This window comes from Asterias amurensis, chromosome 18 (assembly GCF_032118995.1).
Source record: "Asterias amurensis chromosome 18, ASM3211899v1".
Lineage (NCBI taxonomy): Eukaryota > Metazoa > Echinodermata > Asteroidea > Forcipulatida > Asteriidae > Asterias > Asterias amurensis.
Window position 1 is genome coordinate 15,623,208 of NC_092665.1, and position 17,393 is coordinate 15,640,600.

General features: G+C 38.9%; 1 protein-coding gene across 4 annotated transcripts in view; it reads left to right on the plus strand.

Annotated features, from left to right (window-relative positions):
• LOC139950409 (uncharacterized) overlaps nucleotides 1–17,393 on the plus strand; it is a 182,436-nt gene that overhangs the window by 14,700 nt on the left and 150,343 nt on the right. For all 4 annotated transcript variants that reach the window (XM_071949065.1, XM_071949068.1, XM_071949066.1 and 1 more), the window contains one exon: nucleotides 3,093–5,796. In XM_071949065.1, the coding sequence (XP_071805166.1) occupies nucleotides 3,167–5,796 (2,630 nt within the window). In that variant the 5' untranslated portion in view covers nucleotides 3,093–3,166. The remainder of the gene's footprint in view (nucleotides 1–3,092; nucleotides 5,797–17,393) is intronic.

The following is a 17,393-nucleotide window of genomic DNA, read 5'->3' on the forward strand; positions in this document are numbered from 1 at the left end:
TCAAAAGAAACACAGACACTCCTCTGGCTGACACTATGACAAGCATATCCTCAGCTTTAGATTACTAATTGAACATGTGTGCAGATTGCACACAAAAATTTACAGCTGGCACAAACACAGACAAGATAATGCAAACTGCGATGGACTGTGCGCACCATTTATGTACACAGAGAAGTGGTCGAGTTTCGCTTGTTTTGTGTATGATACCACATGTCACATTATGACAGGGGTTTGCAAATAAATGCTGCCAGATAAAGTTTATTACCTTTGTTAGCCATACTGCAATAAATACCCCATAATAATCTGAAATTATATCCAATTGTGATATTTTTGTTATTGTATAAATATTATATATTCTGCATTGCAAACACATACAAACTGCATATATCCACAGAAAATTTGTATACCAAAAAACCCCAGAGGCATATGCCCATAATTATTAAAACTTGTGACCCACAGGCCTTCAATTCCAATACCCTAAAAATAAAAAGAAAAAGAAATTCATTATGTTTTATAAAAATCTCTTAAAAGTTATTACCAACAGACACACAGTTAAAAATTAAATAGGTCCAATACAACTTTAAAGCCATTGGACACTATTGCAAATTGTCAAAGACTAGTCTTCACAGTTGGTGTATCTTAATCTCAACATATGCATAAAATAACAAACCTGTGAAAATTTGAGCTCAATCGGTCCTCAAAATTGCGAGATATTAATGAAAGAAAAAAACACCCTTGTCACACGAAGTTGTGTGCTTTCTGATGCTTGATTTTGAGACCTCAAATTCTAAACTTGAGATCTCGAAATCAAATTCGTGGAAAATTACTTCTTTCTCGTAAACTGAGTCACTTCAGAGGGAGCTGTTTCTCACAATGTTTTATACTATCAGCCTCTCCCCGTTACTCATAATGAAGAAAGGTTTTATGATGATAATTATTTTGAGTAGTTACCAATAGTGTCCACTGCCTTTAAACAGTTTTTACTCTACAAGATTTCTTGGGTGAGACCTGACCCAGAGTCTGGATCCCATGGGACCTGACCCATTTTGCGACATCAATTGCTCTCGTTTTCCTCCCCAGTCATGGTCGCACGAATGTAAACTGGTGGCTGGAATGACTTTTTCATACTATCTACCCCACAAGCCAACAATTTCTTGAAAAATACAACATTAACCAATGATGCATAATCCTTTTATAATTAAAGGCATGGACACTATTGGTAATTGTCAAAGACTAGCCTTCACAGTTGGTGTATCTCAACATATGCATAAAATAACAAACCTATGAAAATTTGAGCTCAATCGGTCATCGAAATTGCGAGATAATAATGAAAGAAAAAACACCCTTGTTGGACGAAGTTGTGTGCGTTTAGATAGTTTAAGGTTCTTATCCATTCTTCAAACTCCTTGATGTAAACACCCTCAAGGAATAATTGCTGGAATCTTTCTTCACTGATAGTCGTTAAACCTAATTGGTCTAAAAAAGAATTTGATCAAGATGTCATTAACATTTTTTTTCTTGTGATGATGAAGTGCTGACAACAGATGGCATATCCTGACTACAGTTGTTATATGAAAGTTGATTTACGATTGTTTTTTTTGGCAACAGTTCCTCTATGCACAGTCATGTGTGAAAGCGTTTGTTATCTATTTAGAAAGATTTGGCCTTGAAGCTTTGTTCCTGGTAAATTATGATTTATTAGTTGAAGTTTTTTAATTACTCAACCAACAATTTGTCTTGGTTTAAGGAGTTGTTGTTCGTTTTTTGTGGTGTATAATTTGGTTTTTACCCCTACACTGATGTGGGCAGTGTAAATTTCCCGGTAGCTGGAGGTAGTTCAAATCCTTCATTTTAGCAGCTGGTACCGCAACATTTTTTGTAGATGTTAAAATTGCTCCAAAGAATCTGTTTCACAATAATCTACCTTTTTAAGCTCCCCTTTGAACTTTTTGGGATTTGGTAGACAACATTTGATTGGAATTTCAGAGTAAAGGTTGTGTTTTAGTCTGCTTGCTGTCATTGTACCATCATCATCATCCAGCTGTGGCACTGACTTCTTTTAAAAACTACGCATCCTACGATCATTTTACACTTCATGATATCGTATGTTTACACAGTGAATTGAGGGTTCAGAATCTACATCTTATATCCTGGAGTGAAGATTCGATGACGTTGATACATAGTTGCTCAAGATGAGAATGGCATTCACTTGATGTCGGCTTTTAAAGAGGGGCTTATAAAGGTCAAATTAAGTTTTGTGATCTACTCATTTTCTAATAGATAAGTCCTTATCAAGATTAAAAACAATTTAAAGTCTACCAATGTGTATGAAGCACTTTTTACTCGAGTCAACTTTGCGTGTTGTAATTTCTACCCTGGTTTCATACCATTGTTTCTCCTTGTGAAAATGAAAATGACTTATATGGAAAGGTTTGCGGTAACACCATGTAATGACTATCTCTATCTCGTTGGAAAATGACTTAAAGGCCCCTACTTTTTGTTTTCGTTTTTACAATGAACGTGGAAGGTTTCATAGAAAGTGAAGAGCTTTTCTTTGTATCAACTTCTTGGAAAGAATAGAGAGGTTTCTGACAATGCCAAGTCAACAGGTTTTTCAACAAGTGATATTTTTTAGCAAACCCAATTTTTTTATTTTTTAAAATAATAACCAGACGTTCTGACCCCAGCAGTCTAGGGTCTACTTCAGGTCATTATAATTATTTCCATTTATACCACATGTTATTTTGGTTTTCCGGGTAGCAGTTTGCACAAGGCTAATTCTTATGGTTTACTTCCCACCAAAGATTTCACATTTTCCATATGTTTGATCAATTCCTCTGTGACTTCATTGTAAAGTGCCTCAGTTTATGACTGAAGTGATGTTATCAGTTCTGGTGTCTTCATTAATGCAGCTGTGGACACCGGAAGTTAAATTACGATGCCAGACAAAACATTGGTAGCATAGTAATGTCAGCCCAACAAAACACAGAGCATTTTAGAAGAACTTCCAGCATCAAGTTATTTCTATATCTGAGTTCTTTGAGGAAGCTCAATTGTTTAATCACAGTTTGAAATTTCTGTTTTTGTTTCAGCCGTTACTGGTGACAACTGCAACTTATTTGAGTGACTTGTTACTTGAGCCACTTAGATTGGATCAGCCCTGAAAATGAATGCCCCATTCGCTAACCCCCTTGAGAAAAGCTCCTTCAAGACAACGTCCTCTATCAGCTACGTAGCACCAGGCTCTATCATGTCTGCCCGTCGTGAGAAGTGCACTCCACAGCAGAGGATGTTTGCCGAACCAGGGGTGCCTGAGAGTCTCCAAAAGAAAGACCAAGGTGGTGAGTCCTCAACCTCCTCTTTACTCAGTGAAGGAGTAGAGGAGAAGGAAGACAAAGCTCCACTGCTCAAGTCTCATTCTTGCGAGGAGAAGATTTCCACCACAACGTCTGAGAAAACAACCTTAAGGTCCTCCCAATCAATGCCTTTAAGACGCTCTTCATCCGACTTGCAGAACCTCCAAGATGATACTGACAAATTAGAACGACCACAAAAGAGGACTAAACCCCAAAACATCCCGTCTGGCATTCTCAATTTACCGAGCTTTGAACAAGCCGTGGAGGGAGAGACAATGGCTAGGTGCATTGCCGAGATGGCCCGCCACGTTGACACCAAGGCGAAAGCCGCAGAGAAGAGCCGTCAGTACACATACAACTTAGCTCATGGCTTTAGCCTGCGAGACCCGATCAAGTATGTCTCTGGCTCGCCAGGTCGTGCTGATTCTCCTAGGTCACTTTATTACATACAGAGTCCTCCTCCAAGCTCTCATCCAAAACCTGCTATGAAAAGACACCTCGATGTACGCAGGCAGATGAGCGCACCTGTTGTTGGAAAGAACCCCCCACCACCGAAACCTCCACGAAGGTATCGTTCAATTACAACAGACTCTCCCGACTTCTTGACCATGTCAAACCAAGAAAGCGGACAAACTCTTGCATCCAGGATGCATCAGTATGAAAGGCTTAACTCTGATTTGTGTGGCATGCCAGCAGTAGAGAGCAGTGAAAGTGACGGTCAACTTGAAGTTCCACCACCCAAAAGAAATTCTACTGAGGAGTACAGAATGCAGAATATTAAAAGTCCCAGGGCTTCCACCAATCTCAAAGGTACCACCACAACTGAAAGCAGGAAACTATCTGATCAAGGCAACAGCTCACCGCAACTAATGAGAAAGTTGAGCAATCTGAACAGCTCGGCAGAAAGCCTCAACTCAGATAATCGGAAACTTCTTCAATCCGTGACGACCTGTAGACCGAGGCTGTTGCACCAGTTCTCAGAGCCGGCCTACAAACCGCAAAGTCAGGAGAGCATCCAACTCCCAGCGGTTGCAAAAAGCAGGAAGGTGTCCACTGAGGAACGTTTCAACCCTCCGCGGTCACACTGCACGAAACTACAGATGCCCAAATCAAGAAGTCAGGAGATGATGATATCATCGCCCGTCCCACAGCAGAGCTTCAGAACATTGAGCCCAAGTCAAAACGCAAGCAACAATAAGAGTGAAAGTCAGACACTATCCAAGATCCCTATCCCTAAATCTCTGGCGTTATCTGCCTCACACAACGGGGAAGTCAAGGAGCCCAAAAGTGCACCAGTTAAGCCGCTGCGTTTCAACAATGCAGCTTTCATGTTTGCAGCACGCGAGACTCACTCGGCTCCAGCGACTCCTGTCGATGTACCAACAAAGAAACTGAGTATGTTACCATCCAAAATACCGGTATCTGGCAGTTTTTTTTCTCCATCATCGAAAGGATCTTATGTCAAACAGGCGGCAACACCTTACAATAAATCTGTGGATAGTGCTGAGTCCAAGAAATGTGCCAGTACTGGTGGCATGGACAAAGTAAAAGACTTTCCTGGGCGTTCTTACTCCTTATCAATCCCAAGCACTAGTGATGGTCATCTTACCACTGATTCGAAGATGAAAGCAAATAAGGGAATCGTCAAGAAATTTACTCCATCGCAGAATTTTATGAGTCGCACAAACAGTCATTACACCTCATTGAAACCTTGTCATAGATCGTCCAGATCACAAAGCATGGAAGACATCTTTGATTCAGCACCACAAAATGAAAAAAGCAACCCTGGAGATACTGACGGTGGGACGCTAAAAGCAGACGGGACCTACAATACGGTTTGTAAAAGCAACAGCGGCTCTGGATTCTCGCGCTACCTCACCCAGATGTCCAAATACGCCGGAGGGAAAACAGGCAAGGCCGACTTGCAAGATATGGCTAATAGATCGAGAGCTTCGCTTCCAAATCGCTACAAGAGAAGTGAATCGTGGGAGGGTGGGGTGAAGGAACCCTTGCTTACAGACCCCCCACAATCTCCTAAACAGCTGAGTATCGGCGGCAAACTCTGGGGGTTCACAAAAAAGAGCCCCATCACGACACGGAAATACAAACCCAACAAAGTCCGCAGCCACTCTGATAACTCTCCCCCGTTGTCGGCCGCGGCTTCTCGATTTGGATACAGTGGAGTCCCAAAGATCCAGCCAGCGTCCACCAAAAGCCCCGCGAAGCCGCAGACGAAGAACAGTACAAAATTTGATGGATTGAGACGTATGATTTCAAGGGAATCGTTGGAGAAGCCGGTTGCCAGGAAGAGGAATGGAAGCTTCTCAAAGAGCGCTGACTACTATGGAGTGTGCAAGGCGTGTGGATTCATTGTGGCTGTTGGAGAAGAGGTTAGCATTCAAGACAAGATCTACCACAAAGCTTGCTTCAAGTGTGTTAGGTAAGTTTCATATGTTTTTATTTCAACTTAACTTGTTTGTTTTTATTTATGTACTTTTCATTACACTAGCTCAGACTCCAATAACAGGATGTTGAAGAAGAAAAAAGGAGAACATGGTCTGGCAGCAATTATTTGGTTACAAAATAACATACCTCATAAGGTTAACTCTCATTTTGAAAAACTTTTTTTGGTCTTCCCCTACTTATAATTTTTATTGGAGTATACGGTTTCATATTTCTTTCAATTTTAGTTAAACTATTTTAAACAACCAAGTTGGATTTTTATTTTTCTGGGAGTATTGAATCTATAGGAGCAATCCTTCTTAACCTGGCAGTCTTCATGTTTTTCATTGTTTCATCTTTAAGATTGAGGCTCACTGCAGACTTTCCATTACAGTACTGCATATCTGCAAGTTTAATTGATTTCCAATTTTTTTGATTCTCGAAAAAATCAGGGAAATTGTTATTAAATAGCTTGAAAATTCTTTAAAAGTCTACACCATGTGTACATATCAGTCCTTGTACTAAATAAAATGTTCCTACTTTCCCCCCACAGGCCGAATATCAGACCTGCACTGAATATCAAACAGAATTTTTTATAAATTATTTTGTAAATTTGTTTTGTGTTCAACAGAGGGCAGTATGCCACTGCTTTGGAAAAATGTTGTCCACCAACTTTTTTTGCTGCTGCTCTGAGATGATAGAGGGCGCTTGCCTAGTTCTCCTGCCTCTCCTTCAATGTGGTCCCTGGGAATTTTGATAATCATGAATAATTCATTTGCTGGGCAACAGCTGTGTAATGTTTTTGAGTCTAGTTTAACGTACTTTGCACTTTGCTTGTTTATCTTTTCAAAGTGAAGGTCTTAGGGGCTGTACATGATTGCTTTTAGAGTGCAATCTGGCCAATAATTTAGTATTCAAGAAATGAAACCTATTTTTTAGATGATTATTCTACATGTACATAAAGTCTGTCAACCTTTGTCCCAATTTGTTTATGTGTAATGGTTGATACTTTCTCATGTTTGTTGTGCTAAGTTTTAAAGCCAAAAACACTGAGTTTGTTTCACAACTAACTGTTCTGTTGTGTCAATGTTTTTACTGTATGCGAGCATTTGAATTACCCTTTTTGGGATCTAATAAAGATAAATTGAATTGAATAGAATTGAATTGTACCTAAGACTTAAGAGCAAGGAAATTGCATCTGAAGAGCCGCTTTTGAGAGATGACCAATCACATCTAGTCGCCTAATGGTTTTTCCTAATTCACCCAAGGTTGGACCATTAGTTTCCAAAGTCAAACCTTGAAGTCGAGGCAACCTTTCTTTGCTTCAAGTAGGCCTGTGTAAAATTATAGTGCAAGGGTTTTTTTTTTCATTTTTAGAAACAATGAATGTATTCATTGGTTTTAATTTGTCTACCTTGTAATTCATTAAAAGGCAATTTATTTAATCAGGTTTGTTTTTATTTCAATTCCATCTTATTCAAACCTAGATATAGATAAAAAACAGGCTTAGAGTAAATCTACCTGTTTTTGAGAACTTGTTTTCTAAATAGTTCTTGCTGAAAACATTGCAATGTAATAGCTTTCTTAAACATTAATGCTGACACAATTTCGGACCGTTATTTGTTCTTTTTCATTTTATTGTTTGATAAAAACATTTTCAATTGATTGTATCCCATATTGTTAGGATTGAACATTCCTCAGACCACTGTTTTTTGTGTGTGACTTTCTTTGTTCTGTTTACCTCGTGGAATAATTTGCATCCATAAATAGATTTTGGAGGAAAAAAATACTCAAAAACAAGTCTACTTGACAGTATCCCAATTTGTCTTTAATTTATGAAGACATCATGTTAATTTGTCCCCAAAAGGTTGATGTCCCTGCTCAGTATTCTTATAATACCACTTTGTGAACTGTCGGTGAGCTGTCTTATCCTGTCTTATCCTTTCTTGGGTTGAGACGACTCCATGTCCCTTTTTTCTTTATATTCCCTTTCTAGTAACCCCCCTCCTTGCCCCCACCCTACGTAAAAATAGAGCCTGATAAGCTAATAGGATTTTTTTATTTGTTTGGTGGTAGTGTAGTCCTACCGGGTGTTAGCCCTCCCGGCCAGGTAATCGCACAAAGTGTCCGCGACACAACTTCGGCGTGCCATGTGACACAATCGCATCACGTTTCCTTCATTAGAACGTCACATCAGATTGCACAAAACTGTTTGGAGGAACGGAGTGTTCAATTTGCTCCGGGGAGAGTTGGGATTCAGTGCAATTTATCCTGTAAGACATATATGGTTGGGGTGACCGACATGTTTGAACGAGTAAACAAACTAATATCCATACTTGGTGAAATCCTCTCATATAATAATATGTTAAATTTGTATCGAGGATAAAGAATATTATTTGTTTTTTGACCATACACTGGTGTGTGTTAAGCATTGTACACTCTGTACTTTTCCCGAGTCCTCTGAAGAAAAAAAACACAGGCATTTTGTTTGGCTGGGATTGAAACCCTGGACCTTTATTCTATTATTCTAGAGTAGTGCCCAATTTCAAGGCTCTGCTTACCACGAAAATCTGCGCTTATGGTGCCCTATGGTGTGATTCCATGGACTGTAAGTGCAGAATTCCACGGTAAGCAGAGCCATGATATTGTGCCCAGATATCTTAATTAATACTTGACTACCAAGATTGCCTGGTAGTTAAAGGTGAAATCCTACAGATCATCTCAACTTTGTAGATCTGTTGTCACTTTTTTTGTAGTAGTAGTGGGAAGACTTTCTTTTTGTAATTCTTTCTAAAAACTTTTGAATAGTTTGAAGTGTTTTGTTTTGAGAGAGCAGGAATTTTGTGGGGCTTCTGTTATTTACCCTTTTAAATTGCATGCGTCAAGCGTAACATCTGTCGAAAGATGAGTAAACACATTATTACTCATGTGTAATGAATATTCATCAAGCTTCAAAAAGAACAGATAGTCGTACATTTTCCTCACTCAAAACATTAGACATTTTGAAATATATTTGCACTTCTTCCAAACAATGCCCTGTCATTGGACACTCTGAAGGACTGAAATTGTAAGATCAAATGACATTAATAGCGACACTTCATCCAGAAAATTCTCGTTGTACAAAGAACGAGCGAGACACTTTGCCGTTCGAAGGGTAATGTTAAGTCATCAAACTAAATACAATATCAAGAGGAGGTGTCGTTAGGCAATCCACCTGCACTCTCTAAAATGTTTGCCTACATATCGGATTTCCTCTTGGGACAATACGCTTGGCTGTGTTGCTGTTGTATTACCCTTTCGGAGCGGGACTGTAGCGATGTGAAAAAAGTCTCTGGTCTCAGACGAGATGGTAATCTTTGTCAACAAGCTGTACTTCATTGTTTGATGCAAGTGCTTATCTTGTGAGTTGATGGAGAAGTTGGTTTTTTTTTTCTCTGTGGAGTTCTTTCGGGATGGTATTCTTTGGTGTGTTTTAAGGCTTGTCAGAAGAAATGTATTGACTGCTATGCCTTAGTGAGGTTTGCGGTTAACACTATCGCATCAGGCCTGTATGCTTCTTCGTTGATAGGGCAAGGGCACCAAGGCATTTTCTCCTTGGTAAAGGACATGTACCCTATAGATGAGAAAATTGTAAATTTCTACTGTCGAGATTTTCAAGGGCACCAATGCAATGAGCAATATTATTATTGTTTATAACAATTACCATTGTTGTCTGCGAACTTTAAGAGATTTGTTATCGATGACAAATCGTTATGTGATCTTGACAGATTCACCCCCCATCTCCCCCCCCCAAAAAAAAACCCAGAGAAAGATATTGTGTAGGTGATGCACTGCTGAGCGTTAAATGAAATTTAGACGGTCGCTAATTCAATAATGCCTGGTGCTGTAAGTAACTCATTCTCCCAGGCTACAGCGGTCAGCACGTAATGTTCGCAACACTCATGCTTTGATATGGATACAGTCGGACCCCCTACTCGATAGAAGTAACGGTGGTAAACACGTTTCGGTATTTAATAGCCGCGATGCACTCACATCAAGTGCTGTCCCTCGTTAATGGACAAGCCTGTAATTCTCTATGCGTATTCCTCAAGGCTACCTTCAAACTATTCTTGCAACCGTGACCCACTTTTTTGTAGACCTTTTCCAACGCTAGCGATGATGAGCACTGAGGGTATGTTGTCGTTGCGACTCCTGAGACATATGGTAAACTGTTTCAGCGACGTGTGTTATGTGATTGCCATTTTGTGACTGCGAGTATTTTTGACTGCCAGTGAAATATGTCAATTCATAGCCTAGTGCCTCTTCTGTGAAAAAAATAAGCTGCAAAAAGACCTGCTTTATTATGTGGATTTAAAAATTTTTTTTTGAGATTTGAACCAATGTAAACAAAAGTAGGCTGGAAGGGAAAATAGTCTGTCCTCTATATTTGTGAAACCCTTTGGTGATCATAGCCTATAAACGAGCTGTATGTTGCAAAATGCCTCGTAGTGGCCGGCCACAATTAGCTGCAAAATTTGACCTAGTTAGTTCTATTCAATAAAAAGGTTTTGTCCTAGATTTCAAATTTCTCATTTTCCCAAGTTCACCCACCATCGAAAACTTTCAAAAGTATAGAATAGTTTTTGTACTGTAGTACATTTTCAATTTTTTTGACTGCTGCAAAAGGGTCATAAACAAGATTTAAATCAGACATGCCCTGGCCTGTTGTAACAACTGTGACAGAAATTTATTGTTTGTGAAATAACAACAAAAATACATCTATAGGCTAGTTCTTATATTCATTATTTTTATAAAATAAATAAAATATTTGTATTATAGAACAATGGACCCTTCCCATGAAATATGCTAATTACATTCGCGCATGCGTACAGACCCTGTTGGTTGGCAAACGCCATAGAGTTGTGCACTAAGCAGACGTGCAATTGCGTCTGCGTCACGCATCCATTAGCCATGTACAAAACAGCGCGATGTTCCCTCATTTTGCCAACCAAAACGTTAGTGTGCACGCGCTACGTGCAATTTACATATTTCATGGGAAGGGTCAATTGACATGAACAAAGCTTAAGCCCAAGCCAGCAAAAACAACCCAGACCAATGGCAAGCCAGCAGAAACAACCCAGACCAATGGCAAGCCAGCAGACATGACCAATCCCAAAGTCGATCTAGCGGAACCATCTCAGTTGGTGTTGGGATAATATATCATCCCCACTACATGAATCGCAACCCTTTTATCAGCAGTGCCATATGGTACGCCGTTTGTGAATATCAAATTTTTCCTAGAACACCTTCAGAAGTGCAGGCTGTTAGTCTTGCTGTGCTCGGCTGGAGTCAATGTCAAACCAATATTCACAAGCATTGGTGTGGAAAATATATTTTTGGGGAGAAATGAAAAATAAAAATGTCTGTACTCTTCTTCATACTCTTTGATGCAATATTAAATACAACTCCAGGCCTTGCCCTTTTACATGTTCTATGCAATAACCCGCCCCAAAGCCACCAATTTGGATTCAGCTTTACCAAGAACCTGTTTCAGCGAGCTGTTTGACTTAATTGCTTCAGAGCCTTTGGAACTCGAACTTCTTCTCATTACTTTATGAATGTTGTGTTTTTGGTCTTGATTGCTTGGTAAGTGAAATAAGCGCTGGAGTGGAAAGAGTTGATGATCCTCAAAAAAGTGGAGGCAATAAGAAATTGTAATCATCCCAGCCCAGAATGTCTGGTTGTAATTTTCTCTCGTTTTTTGTTTTGTGGTGAGAGTCCGGAGGATTCTGCTCCTTGATGTCGTGACCAGGCACTGAACCTGTACAATCAAACCCACTCTGCGTGTCAATTGACGAAGCTCAGACAAAATTAAATTTCCCATCAGGAGAGGATCATACCCACCACCTGCCGTTGAAGAAGCAAAATGACAACTAGGGCTAAAGTCTGCTCTGGGGGTAGATTTTCCTCCCGACTCCATAATATATGAAGCAATCAGAAGTTATGGAAGTTTGAGTTCCATGTTTAGAGCTCCTGGCCCTTGTCATCTTCGAAGAATGATGAAGTGGATAACAGTGGCTGTCACTTTGGCCTAGGGCATGTATCATCAAAAAGTTTGTCTTATATCTTGGATGGTTCTTAAATAGAATAAGAAGGAAATTTGTCTTCAAGTTTCTGTGAGGTTGTGCAAACACAGTACTAAAGCAGTGGTTTAACGTGGTTCAACCCGATCGATTTTAACTCAGTCTGTCTGAACTGTTGGTTCTAAAGTTAGACGAATCAGGTTCAACTCGTAAAAGTTAGACCGTCGAGCTAGAGGGTTTATCTTTAGATCACTTTGGGTTTATCTGTAATTGTTCCTTTTTTTGTCCCGCTTTGAGCGCCTACTAGTTAGGTGGATAATGTTGCGCTTTACAAGTATTATTATTAGTATTATTATTATCGTGGAGTCAAGAAAAAAGATCGTAATCATCCCAGTCCAGAATGTCTGGTTGTAATTTTCTCTCGTAAATATACGGGTAAATACAAAAATTAATATTCTCTATCCCTGATGCAAATTTAACATCCATTAAAATTATTATTATTGTTGTTATTATACAACGTGGGTGCTATGAACCAAAGAAGACCTTGGGTCTTTTCATCTGGGACAACTAGCTGGTATTGTCCAGTCTTCGCTACCTCATCCTCGCCATGACAGTTGTTTTTGTTTTAATGGCCATTCCTATGACTCACCTACTTCCTTCACACTCCCTCGTTGATTAAAACCTCTAATTGCTTCATTAAAAACCATTGTCTGTGCCTCCTTTGTCCCCGTAGTGAGACAGACGGCTAGTTTGAATAGAGCTGACCTCATTGATGTAATTAAGGATGTCTTGTTGTATTTAAAATGAGCTGTGTTAATCAAGCGAGAACAACCTTGATAAAGTTATTTCCTTTATAGAGTTCTGCTGTTGCATAAACGTTGAGAGCGTTTTTTAAAATATTTTATTTATTAATGGCATAATTAGCACCAATAGGCCCTACCTGGGTGAATAGGAAAGGAGAAGAATTGTGAAGTTTTAGATGTGGGTGGAAAACTCCAGTGGGGAATACTCACACAAAGAGGTAGGGAAATCCACATGCAAGGCTCTGGGCTTTCATGCCACCGAATTCGGTGCTTACGACCACGATTCTCCGCTTATGTGCAATTGCCGAATTTCTGTGCTAGCCTTGTAAGCCTAGAATGCCTAGTAACGGGGAGTACGCACGTGCAGAAGCCAAAATTCGCTGCTAACCCGTGAAATACGCTTGCCGTAAGCACATAATTCCCTGCTTCCGTAAGTGCCGATTCTGTGCTTACGGTTAGCAGAGCCATGAAATTGGGCTCTGGTCTGAGGTTGGATTAGAACCGGGGTCCACAGAGGGGAAGCACAGGGAACAAAACCACTGAGCCACCCATGATGCCCTTTATATTGACTGTGTGTTTTGTAAGATGACAGTCAATTCTAAAATATCATTCAGGTTGAAATTTTCTCTGTGGGTTTTGCCAAAGATGCATTGAAATTGTTTCTTTTTATGTCAACCTGCTACACCCTTTGATGTCAGTACATTGTAAATCAGAGGGAAAGGACACCTAAAGCTGCCCCAGGTCAACCTAGTCCATCGCAAAACTCATTTTCTCTTTTGAGCCGCTTTTTAACTGCCATATTAATGGCAGTGGACACTATTGGTAATTACTCAAAATAATTATTAACATAAAACCTTACTTGGTAACAAGTAAAGGTGAGAGGTTGATAGTATAAAACATTGTGAGAAACGGCTCCCTCTGAAGTGACGTAGTTTTCGAGAAAGAAGTAAGGTCACTAATTTGATTTTGATACCTCAGAGTCAGATTTTGAGGTCTCGAAATCAAGCATCTGATAGCACACAACTTTCTGTGACAAGGGTGTTTTTTCTTTCATTATTATCTGGCAATTTCGACGACTGATTGAGCTCAAATTTTCACAGTTTTGTTATTTTATGCATACATGTATGTTGACAATGGATACACCAGTTGAGAAGACTGGTGTTTGACAATTACCAATAGTGTCCAGTGTTTTTAAAGGCCATAAAATGACAACTTCAGTTCTTAACTTGTTAATATGTACAACTAGCCTACAGTCTGTCCTATAGGAGAGTTTGCGATGTCTGTCTCGGCTTAGAGTAATGAAGCAGTTAATTGAATTATTACTTTGGTACAGTGATGATCCGTGATAATTATTCTAATTACGCAATACCAATTATTATTGGAAGGCATGCCTGGAACGACACCAAGGGAATTAATTTTATCACGGGTGTGTGTGTGTCTATTGTGTGTCTTGCATCACAGCCCAAATTGAAACCAGATTTTAATTGTATTTTCTCACCCTCTTTTTAAAGGGAAAGTTTTCAATGATGTGTTGTTAAAAGAATGTAATTTATTATTCTGAGCAACGATGATTATCTCTTTACTGCAAAATCTGTAAAACTAAATTTGTGCATACTGTGTACAGACCATATATATTTGAAAATTGACACCATCATTGAAAAAATATCACCTGAAGGGAACCAAACACAATGGCATTATACACCATTGTAACCTAAGGAAAGAGGCTTGTAATAAGTATTTTTTTGATTTTGTTTTTTCATTTTTGTAAATACTATTTATATGAAAATTTAGTGGGCCACGGAAATAATTTTGACGTTACAGTCCCTCTTTGAGAATTATCGTAACATTTCTTATGGATTTGATGTTCAAACAGAGCCCAATTTCATACAGCCTGTAAGCACAAAAATTTGCTTAGCATGAAATTTCTTCCTTGGCAAAAACAGGATTACCAACCAATTTTTCATTTGTTGCATATTGCTTGGTACTGGTATTCAGCTGTTGTTTGCTAAATCCTGAAAATCACGTGGAAATTTGGTTGGTAATTCTGTTTTTACCAAGGAAGAAATTTCACGCTAAGCAAATTTTTTGTGCTTACAGGCTTTATAAAATTGGGCCCAGATCTCTTGAAGTACACGGACTCTCAACCTGTCATTGACCTAGATTTGATAAATTAGGTTCACTGGAGCAAATGCACAGCTGTGCAAGTTATTTCTGCTGTCGTTCCCTAGAAGTCAAGTCAAAATCTGTGACCAGTAGAAGGAATATCACGAATCACAAATAAAATAAAATATTGTGACAACAAGATGTCGTTGTCTATCTGGGTAGGTCATTGAGCCCTGGGTCCAATTTCATAAAGCTGTTCAGCAGAACATTATGCTTGGAAAATTGCTTTTTAGCAAGAAATGCGTGGGTAACAGTTACTGCAATGGTAAATGTACCAATTTTGGTTGGTAACCTATTTTTGCTAAGCAAGAGTTTTCTGTGCTTAGCATGTTTTTTTGTGCTTACAGGCTTTATGAAATTAGGCCCTGGTCACTGTGCTCTAGAGGTGATAGTATATTGCTGATGTGTGTTGGCTTATGTTTTACCAATCAGACTCTCGGGTCCACTATTCATAGGTTTGAGATTAAATTATTTGTAGATTTGCTGTGTGGTTTTCTCACACCGCCACAGCATCCCCCAGGCTAATAAGGAGAAAAAGGCGTTTTTTGTGTCGGTTTTGTTCTGGAGTCACGGCTGTTTTTATATCTCATTACTTTTTACAGGAATATGTAAAATTTGATTAGATTCTAAGAGATGATAGTGTTGGTTATCTTGTTGGAAATCAGGTCAGTTTGAAATATAGGTTAATGGGTGAAAAAGGGGTTCGTTGTATAAACCTTGAACAATTTTGGGTGATTTATCTTTTTTCTTTGTTCAGTGTTTAAATGTGTGAACGACAAATATTGTATACTTTGATTGTTCCCAAAAACATACAAGCTTCTGTCACAAAACCAGGGCATCTATAAGATTTTTATCAAAAGGTCAAATTCAATTCAAGTTTGATTGAATATCATCAATAGTCAGGAATGAAAAGTTATTTAAGACCAATTCTTGAGATGTGAAGTCATCAAACCGTTTTTGATTTTGACATTTGCACTTGAAGGGTATCAAACACTTGGCATTTGACACCATTTTATTTTGACAATATACACTTGTAATTGTGTTCTCATTTTTACTAGGTCTCTATCTTAATAAAAATGAGTGGGTCACAAAACTTAATTTGATCTTGGAGCCCCTTTTGAGTTAAAGCTGTTTACAACAACACTGTGCTGCAACTTAATCAAGTTGTATTAATTTGGTTTTACCCTTACACCAATGTGTTTTAGCACTGTATACTCAGTACTTTCCCGAATTCTGTGAAAAAAATCACAGGCATATTATTCATAAAAAAACAACAACATATTTTGAGAAAGTACTTAGTATACAGTGCTAACACACATCGGTTAGGGAGTAAAACCAAATTAATATTCTTTATCCCCGATGATGAAATTAAAAATCCAATAAAATCAATTTAACAAAATTAATATTCTTTATCCTTGATACAAATTCAACATGTATCAAAACCCAATTGATTGAATGTGCCAAAAACTGAGATGTTAATTTGTTCTCAGTGACACACGTTTCATATTGGAGAGCGATTGCCAAAGTCAAATCCAAGGATAATTGGGTGGCTCCTTTTGAGGTCATTTGTGTAGCAATGGTCAAGGTACAGGAATACTGCTGTTACCATGGTAATGCTTGATGAACACAAAAGCAATTCTCACTTGGCCCTTGAATGTTAAACCTTGACGATAAAGCTGTTTCAATCAATGCCGAATTACAAGTGCACTCCTGCAAATGATAAAGACTGATTTTCATTTTTAACATAAATGCAAGAGGTCAGATTTGCGCTGTATCTAAGGGATGAGAAATTTCATATTTTTATCTGAATTCAAACAAAAAGTTTTGTAGTTTCCCCCAAATAAAATAAGTCCTACTCTTTGAACTACTTCTCTAGTGCCGAGGATACTGCTCCCCCAAAAGCTCCTCCTTTGAATGTATATCTCCAGGGGTTATCAAAAGGTGGACTAGTCCAGGGGCCAATTTTATAGAGCTGTTAATCAGAAAACTCTCCTGAGCAAATATCTTTGCTTAGCAAGACATGAGTGGGGTACCAGTCACAGCAATGTAAACTGTATGCTATATTTGCTGGTAACCTATTTCTGCTAAGCAAGATTTTTCTGTGCAAAGCACGTTTGTGTGCTTATGAGGGCTTGTGAGGTTGGGCCCTGTGACTACTTTCATAAAGCTGCTTAAGCACAAAATATCTGCTCATCAGAAAAACATGATTTAAGCAAAATTTTCTGCCTCATAGATCAGCTCATGGCCTTGATTAGCACAGAAATCTTTGCTTAGGTCGCCCTACTAAGTGCTGCAAGCAGAATTCCAATGTTAGTACAGCCACGTTATCGGGTCCTGGTGATTTATTTTATGCAACCGTCTCCTGTCTGTATTGTAATTGCTCTGCAACAAATGAATCTTCATCTGTGCACACTTTCTTGCTGAGACGATTTTGACTCCTCAGACCGATCGGTGATTTTTCACCTTCACTGTCACAATTCACACAGCTCAGCAGACAATCATGGATGTTGGACACATCTTAACTCTGCTCCGTTATGGCGGCACACTCATCTTAAAGCAATGGTGCA